Source organism: Salvia miltiorrhiza, chromosome 7, assembly GCF_028751815.1.
Source record: "Salvia miltiorrhiza cultivar Shanhuang (shh) chromosome 7, IMPLAD_Smil_shh, whole genome shotgun sequence".
In the NCBI taxonomy this organism is placed as follows: Eukaryota; Viridiplantae; Streptophyta; class Magnoliopsida; order Lamiales; family Lamiaceae; genus Salvia; species Salvia miltiorrhiza.
Genome location: NC_080393.1, coordinates 33,577,905 through 33,586,751, shown reverse-complemented (window position 1 = coordinate 33,586,751; position 8,847 = coordinate 33,577,905). Strand labels below are relative to the sequence as shown.

Genomic DNA, 8,847 nt, shown 5'->3' with positions numbered 1-8,847 from the left:
GAATATATTTTCCGGTGGAGGTTTTGATTAATTAAATTCGTTATTCAAACAATTCTAATGTATGCAATGCTCATTGTGTGACATTCATAACTCATGTGCGGGAAGGAAATTGTAGTGGCGAAGGTAGGATAAGATATGTATGCCGAAAGGAAAGTGAGGAATAAAAGGAAATTTGAATCTTTCGCGACTTATCTTTTCCGAATAATTCTATGGATGGAATAAATGGATTTTTTGGAGGGAACGGAACATTCTTTTCAAGATGAAGGATTGGACCGCTCGAGCAATTAATTACTAGTAGTATGTACGTTGTCTTTGAGAGAGAGATGGTGAGTGACAGTGAGTTTTTTTTTTATAAGAATCAAATAAAATTAATTTAAATAATAAAAATAATCAAGTAGTCGCCCCTCAGCATCGTAATATAGGATAGAAAGAGGGTGTTTGAATGGTCATCCACAAGTCTTCAAGCATTCATTTACAAGAAAATAAAACAAGAGAAAATTATTTTACAACCTTTCTCATCCTGTTTCTCTCTCTCACAGCCAAATAATGGAAGGAGGTGTGTATGCTGCATCAATTGAAGTTACAGTTCAAAACCTGATCAACCTTTTGAAGGAAGTATCCTCTCTAATTCGAGGTGTCGATGAAGGTGCCAAACAGCTACGGATGACTTTGGCCATGATTGGAAGTTACTTGAATGATGCCGCGAAGAAGTCCATCACCCACGATGCTGTCAAGGTCTGGTTGAGAGAGGTTGAAGCAGTGGCTTTCGATGCTGATAATGTTTTGGATGAACTGAGCTATCATCTTCTCCACAACAAAATGAAGACACCCAAAAATAAGGTACTATCATTTTTCTCATCGTTTGATCACATTGCGGGCCCACGAAATCCGGCTCATACTATCAAGCAAATCAATGCGGATTTCAAGTCTATGAACAAAAGGGCGGCCGAGCTCGGCCTTGAAAGCATAGTCGTTAATGCACCTGCTGCCGCCTTTGAAACTGATCCATTCACCCTTGATCCAATTTTTATTGGAAAAGATGATGTCGTGTCGGAAATAGTTGAGTTGTTTTCTGAGAGTCCGGAGGAGCAAATGATGTCCATCCTTGCAATTGTCGGAATGGGTGGTATTGGGAAAACAACATTAACTAGGAAAGTCTTCACTCATAAAAAGATAAACGCTCGATTTAAGTCATTGATTTGGGTGCATGTTTCTCAATGTTCTGATCCAATCATTCTTTTCAAGAAAATATTTTCAACATTGACTTCACATAAAAGTGATGGAGTTGAGAGTGCAGAAGTTATCCTGCAAAAGCTTCAAGAAATATTGAAAGCTAAAACTTATCTTCTTGTTCTTGATGATGTTTGGAATGAATATATTTTGAAAGGCTTTATAAATTCTTTATGGGGAATTACCTCTACTAAGGGAAATGGCATTATTATTACTACAAGGAATGAGGAGGTTGCTTTAAAATTGAGGCCGCTTTATATTCATTCCTCAAATGGCCTGTCTGATGAAGACTGCTGGTCCATTATCAAAGCAAAATCTTTTCGACATGGAAATGTTTCATCAGAATTTGAGATTATTGGAAGAATGATTGCAAAAAGATGTCAGGGTTTACCCTTAGCTGCCAATTTAGTCGGGGGAGTGCTTTGCTGTAAATCCAAACAAGATTGGCACTTCATCAATGAAAGTTTGGTTTCAGATGGTGAAGTAGGTGAAAATATCTCAAAAATATTGCAGTTGAGCTTTGATCATTTGCCTTCACCATCACTCAAGAAGTGCTTCATTTATTGTTCGATGTTCCCGGAAGGTTTGGAAATGGAGAAGCAAGAACTGATTGAGTTGTGGATGGCAGAAGGGTTTCTTCAACCTGATCGAAGAAATGACATGGAGTCTGTGGGCAATGACTTTTTGAATGTACTTCTACACAGCTCTTTACTGCAGGTTGCAGAAAGAGATGATTATGGAAATGTGAAAAGTTGTGTGATGCAAGATCTTGTGCATGATTTCGCACATTCTTTTTCAGGTTCATCTGATTATGCAGATTTCATGGGCCGAGTTCGATACATGATCCACAGTTTCACAGACAAACCAAGTCCTATCCCAAAACAAGTGGCAAAACATTTGCGTACGTTAATCTTGGAAGGTCAAATTTCTGGTACCATCTTTTCCGACTTTGAATGTCTTCATGCTCTTACTCTTAAGAGTGATGGAGTTAAAGAGTTGCCCAATTCAATTAGGAAGTTGATACATTTAAGAAATCTTAATATTTCATATACATCAATTGTGAAATTGCCGGACTGGATTGGTGAACTCCATCACTTGCAAACATTAAGAGCAGAGAGTAGGTATTTGAGGAAACTGCCAAGTACATTGAAGTACTTGATTAACTTAAGAAATCTTTACATCCACCCTCATGTGGAGTTGCCTGCAGAGATTGGGAGATTAACTTGTCTCCAAACACTAACACGCTTCATAGTGGGCGACAACAAGGGTTATCAAATTGAAGAGCTCGGAAGTTTGAACAATCTCAAAGGAGAGTTAGAGATTCTTAATCTGGAGAAGGTGCTTGACAAGGAAGAGGCTCTGAAAGCAAATATATTTCAGAAGCCAAACTTATTTGATTTGAGGTTTGTATGGACTGAATCTAGAAAAGATGAAAGAAATGATGAGAGTGTGTTGGAAGGCCTCCAACCTCACAAAAATCTGATGAAGTTGGGGATTGAAGGATTCAAAGGCAAAAGATTCCCATCTTGGACTCTAAAGATGGCAGTACAAGATGTACCTCAAGGCTCTTGGGTACCACTTAACAATTTGACACAGATAACACTCTCATGGTGCCAAGAATGTAAGGAAATCCCCATGATGGAACACTTGCAAAATCTCAAATATCTTCATTTGAAAGGATTGAAGAAGGTGAGGTTCATAAATTCTTCATTCAATAATTTAATGTCGCTCTATATAGAAGAATTAGAGAGATTGGAATGTCTCCCAAATTGGTTATTCTATAACAATCAAAATCTCTCAAAGTTTTGGATTAGTGGATGCCCCAAGTTGAAAGAATTACCAGATGGGTTGCAGACCCTGAATTCTCTGGAGGACTTGTTTATTTGGAGTTGTCCAAATCTGAGGTGGATAGGGAATCTAAGTGGCGGATCGAGGACAATCACAAGGAGCCCTCCGTAGGCTGAGGATTGGATTGTGCAGAGGGTTGATGGTGTTGCCACGTCAAATGATAGAGTCGTGGGCTTCGACGCTTGAGTATCTCTCGCTGGTGGAATTAAGCAGCCTAAGGAATCTACCAATGGTAATTGACTGCCTCTCAAAATCAGCTCGTCTCAGAGAATTGAGAATTGTTGGTATTCCTAAACTTTGGGCTTCTCGTAGTGTTAAGAGTTGGCCTTTTGACAACATGTGGAAATTAAGGATAGATGTTAGTGAGGAGTGGTCAACGGAGACTAGTGTTGGCATTAAAGAGACTGTGGATGGCATATTGCAAGGATGTTGCAACTCACTTACTTTGTTAAAATTTATTGGGGTGGAAAACTGGGATTGGATGCCAGGGTCAATTCAACATCTGAATGCTCTTTCTTGGTTAGTTTTAGAGAATTTAGGGGTTGAAGAATTGCCCCAATGGTTTGGGAACCTCTCATCTCTAGAGGAGCTCAATCTATTTAATTGCAAAAGGCTTGAGGCGTCTACCCTCTGGCAATGCGTCAAAGCTCCTCACTAAATTACGATCCTTGATTATTAAAGATTGTCTACAATTGCGCATTGATTCTGAGTGGCACAACATTCCCCATCTCATCATCCAAATTTGCCAGTAAGTATCATTGTCATTCTTTGTTCAGGAATTATATTTTTATAACACAAGTCATAATTATCATAAACTTTAGGCTCTCAAGTTTATTATCATAAAATCATTGAGTCTGCACTTCAATAACATGGAATTTTCTATGTCTTAGCTGGTCTTTATTTTGAATCAAGAAAACAAATAATAGGACCAAATCAGTCTTTATTTTATGAGGAGCTTAATGGCATTCTCTTAATTGAAGCACAGGAAGTCATAATCTATTATTACTATTGTAAAAGTGTGTATTGTTGCAAATTTTGATATGCCTATAATATTTTTATGTCATTTTTAGCTCGTATCATCATCTTCATGTGTGAAGTTCGGGTTAGATACCCTAACCCCCCTCCCCACCCCACATACACAAAGAAAATAGAAGTAGTTTATAAAAGTTAGACATATATTTGGTATAAAAATATTTCATCCTTTTAAATGAAATGTATGGCTATACATCGATCTCATAGAAATTTATGCTTTAACTAATTAGTTACATAAATATTTGTGCAGCTTGGTTGTAATGTAATACTTAAACATGCTTTAAATAAGGAGAAGACAAAGACCTGAATTTTTGTGATAGTAAGACAATATTTTTCTTGTGTATATATTAAGAATATAAAATGACAGACAATTTTTGTTTCTGCTGCAAGTTCTACAGATGCTTCAGCCACAACTTTACGAGCAATTGATTCGCAGGAGGAAAATGTTGCTGCAAGCCGTGTAGAAAATCTTGGAAGTGAACCAATATCCATTTCAGAAAGTAAGCCAGGCGCTGAGATTCTTATTGAAGAGTCCTCTTATATGCTTGACTGGGGTGATTTCAAAGGTTCCCACAGGAGACTCAAATTCTTCATCAATTTCAGAATACGACATCGAGCAGCAATTTGCAGATGAAATTGAACAAGAGGGTATCCTCTCAGAGGATAGCGAAAAAGAGATGTCTATTAGTGGCTTTGAAGAGTCCTCTTATATTCTTGATGGGGTGATTTCAAAGGTTCCTACGGGACACTCAAATTCTTCATCAATTTCAGAATACGAAATTGAGCAGCAATTTGCAGATAAAATTGAACAAGAGGGTATCCTCTCGGAGGATAGTAAAACAGAGATGTCTATTAGTGGCTTTGATTCACAGCAAAGAGTTGAATCAGAGTGCCATGGAGAAATTCAGGCAATGAATGCGCAACAAGAAACTGAACCTACTTCATCTAATGTGGAAAGAAGTAAGCATCATGAGGAGAATGTTATATTCCCTATTTCTTTCCAAAAGATGGAACATTATTTGGTTGTTCTAAAGGATAAGCAGCTATGGCTAAAATTGGATAATCACATTATCTTGATCATCGGAGATTATCCATCACCATCACCAACACCTAACAGTTCCGCGGTGAATGTTGTTCTGAATTTGGTGGAACAAGACTTGCATGAGCTATCTGCGAAGCCAAATTACCCTAATTCTTTGATCTTATTACTACAGAGAAATAGACGTTTAACTATTATTCATCCCTCACTTTTCGATAGCATGCCACACTTGAGTTTCTTAGACATATCAGATACTAAAATCAGGATCTTACCTAGTTCACTTTTCAATCTTTCGAAGCTCAAAGTGTTGTTGTTGAGGAACTGCATTTGTCTTGAAAAGCTTCCACCTGAAATAGGAAAGCTCAAGAAAATGGAGGTATTGGATCTTTCGGGCACTGAGCTCTACGACCTCCCTGATGAAATCAGTCAGCTTGAACTTGTGAAGAGCATGCAACTATCCTTTTATGGACCGGACCATGAAAGTGACTACGAACATTTGCCTTCTCGATTAGTTTCTCCCGGTTTTCTATCAGAGATCAAAGGATTACAGTCGCTAAGCATCAGCGTGCACCCTGAAGATCACCGATGGACAGAAGTTGTTGCATGCATACTAAAGGATATCAGCAAGTTGGAGATTTTGAGTTATCTTCTCTTCTACTTTCCACAAGTAGAAATGTTTGAAAATTTCATTGAAATGAGCCCTTCGTGGAAGAAGCTGAGCTTAAGCAAGTTCAACTTTACTGTTGGCCAAGATGTGAAGCGAATTGCTTCTCGGGTCCCAGATGAAGTGGATTCATTGTTCAGTCAAGAAGATAGATGCTTGAGGTATGTAAATGGTGATAAGGCATCCCCATCGATTAATACCGCAATCATCCGTGTCACATCATTCTACTTGGATCATCACACTGAGGTCAGGAGCTTGTCAGAATTCGACATTCCTAACTTCCAGACACTGAAATTCTGTGTCGTGCGAGAGTGTCCAAAGATCCAGGCGATCTTGGATGAGAAAAATGCGGAAATTGCATTTCCACGTCTAGAATATTTGGGAATCTACTTTCTATGGGAACTCAGGCAAATTTGGAAGCTGCCCTCACAAACAGGGAGATTGAAGAGAATCTTCAAGACGCCTACACCTTTCAGACACTTTGAAGCTCTTAAATATCTTGTGATTAAGACCTGCCCGAAGTTACAGTTTGTATTTTGGGAATCAATGATTCAATGTCTTTCCTACCTGGAGGAACTTGTTGTTGAGGACTGTGAATGCTTGGAGAAAATAATCAAAGAGGAAAGCAAGAAAGTGAAGTACAAAGACAATATCCTTCCCAGGTTAAGGAAACTCGTCCTTTTCTACCTACCGGAGCTGGTTAGTCTTGGCTGTGGTGTTCATGTGTCAGAAGAAAAATTAAATGTTCATGGTTGTCCCAAGTTGAACCGAGCTTGATAAATTACAAATTTTCAAGAAATACAAGTTGGATTTCCAAGGAGTAGGTGATCATCTATTTGGTTACTGTAAGTGAAACTGCATTCTTCGCTTTTTATGATTTTCATTTCATTGATCTGCAGTATCTGCATGAGTAAAATTCGTAGCTGTATGTGGTGTGGTTCTTGAGTTTTAGTACATGGAGTTTGTTTTGTCATTAGTTGTGTCGTTTTTCTTGTCAGTTTTATCATATTTTCGTGTGGAGTCGTGTGTTTTTGTGGTATTTAGTTTAGTTTTGTCGAGTGAGCTTAGTTTGTGAATGGTGGTGTTTCAGGTGCTTGCATTTTGAAATGGATAAGAATGGCGTTGGCATTAGTGGAATTTGGAAGGTGGAACAATCAGAGCATGGAAGGGGTAGTACTGTGGCGCAAAGGGAGCCTGGGCTGGCTGGGGGCGTAGCATTCTGCGCAAGGAGGCAGAAGCTGCTGACCGGGGCAGTTTCTTCTTACATTTTTTCATGTTCTATGTAATAGTTGGGTGCTTTGCAGAACATTTATTCTCTCCCGCATGGCCGCCGCTCAGAAATATCTCCCTGCTGTTCCATGCTACCCTCTCGCCGCCTTTCTTCCTCCACCAGGCAGTCCTACCGCTGCTCAAACCCTAGCCGCCCTCTCAATTTGTTCGTCAGAAGAAAATTGGCCCAAGGACGAACCCGAATTCGACGGCACCTTCTTCAAGTCCAATAGCCTCGTCTCTGTTTCTGGCCTACCACGACCCCCGCATCTACGAAGCCAAAGTACTCCCTGAATCGATTTCTTGCTGTTCGTTTAACTGATAATATTTTTTGAAATGGATTGTTTTTCTTATATTGAGTAATTGGAGCTCATTAATTTGTTATTTTTAGTACCATGATTGGGTACTTGAATATAATTTCAAATGTGAAATTCCGCATGTATGTGTGCGTGTGTGTTGACTGTTGAGTGTGTGTGAGTGTGTTTTCCTTTTATTTTCTTTGTTTCTTTCCTTGTAATGATCAATTATCTAATTTTGGGCAATATGCTTTTGTAGAGTTGAGGTTTCTATGTTTGGTTTTAGCATGTTAGTTTTTCTTTGAATTTCTATTTGGTGTTTGCTTTGTTAAGAAGCAGTCCGGTTGTTAAATTTTCTTGCATTTTGAGCTGCTGAACCTCAAAATTTTGTCAGTTGTTGATAAAGTGCTACAAGAGTAAGTACTGTGAAATCAACCGAAATCTCAAGCCGTTCTGTACAAAATCTGCCACAAATTAGTGGAACTAGACTAGGGTTTTCAAGATTTGAGTGCTTTGTTTTTGGAGCTAGAAATTCTTTAAATTCAGTAGTTAATTAATCACTGAATTACACTTGAAAACCTGTTTACTGCAGTGTGTTTGCTGAAGGAATTTCTCCTTCAATTAGTCGCTATAATTATTGTGTTTTTGAGGCCAATCTACATTCATATTTTCTGATAGAATCAATGGCTTCTTCTCTTTAAACCAGGTAAATAGTTGTTGATCAAATCCTTCAACTTGGCAGCAAGAAAAGAGCAGAAGAGTTGGTAGGATACAAAGCTTATCCATCTATGTCTGACCAAACCACTGCCGACTCGTTACCAGCGTTGTTTAGCTGCCGTATGCCTATGTGGTTCTCTGCCAAGAAGCCCTAGGTATCCGTGTCCTAGAGAGTTAGAAACCAAAAAAGAGCGCAACTTTTAGCATCTCAAGTTGTTCGAGTTTCACTACCAAGTACAACATTCTTCCTCAGATCAGCTCATCACGAAGGATCTACTTCAGCTGGGAGCGACGTTCAGATGAAGAATGTGCCGTTCTTGCCCAGTAATAATTGCTCCATAGCTTGATATGCCTTGTGTTCTTGATAATTGAAACAATGTGTAAGAATGCGGTGCATCAAACAACATTTCAATCTCTTTTTATACATTGAAATTTCTTGCCACTGCCTATATAAGTTGTTGTCTTCCTTGCTAAATGTGGCACATGAATCTATGGGATTGAATATGGAATTCTGATTACTTGCTGCTTGAAAAATAGAGCATTTAATATTGTAGGAACTTTTATTACACGACCTCATAAAGCATTTTATAGCACATTGTTCTGTTAAGTCAGTTGCAAGTTCTTGTGGAAATGCATATTATCTCAGCCATCAAGTTCAGATGGAACACAAGCAATCACCGATTGGTTTCAAGTCTTTTTCTTGCAGTTTATGTTGGTATCACATCCCTCCCAAATCCACCAATATGAAAAAT

At 38.6% G+C, this 8,847-nt stretch overlaps 1 protein-coding gene across 3 annotated transcripts; it reads left to right on the top strand.

Annotated features, from left to right (window-relative positions):
• Positions 1-439: 439 nt before the first annotated feature.
• On the top strand, positions 440-8,570 carry LOC130996068 (putative disease resistance protein RGA3). 3 transcript variants are annotated; one of them, XM_057921582.1, is made up of 4 exons: positions 3,194-3,826; positions 4,501-6,658; positions 6,904-7,365; positions 8,085-8,570. In XM_057921582.1, the coding sequence occupies exon 2, from the start codon at positions 4,788-4,790 to the stop codon at positions 6,588-6,590; it is 1,803 nt and encodes a 600-aa protein (XP_057777565.1). In that variant the 5' UTR covers positions 3,194-3,826; positions 4,501-4,787; the 3' UTR covers positions 6,591-6,658; positions 6,904-7,365; positions 8,085-8,570. The 3 variants fall into 3 exon arrangements, with proteins under 3 accessions (XP_057777564.1, XP_057777562.1, XP_057777565.1); XM_057921581.1 differs by lacking the exons at positions 6,904-7,365; positions 8,085-8,570 and having other exon boundaries at positions 440-3,826; positions 4,509-4,785; XM_057921579.1 differs by lacking the exons at positions 6,904-7,365; positions 8,085-8,570 and having other exon boundaries at positions 440-3,826; positions 4,501-4,785.
• The last annotated feature ends 277 nt before the right edge of the window (positions 8,571-8,847 follow it).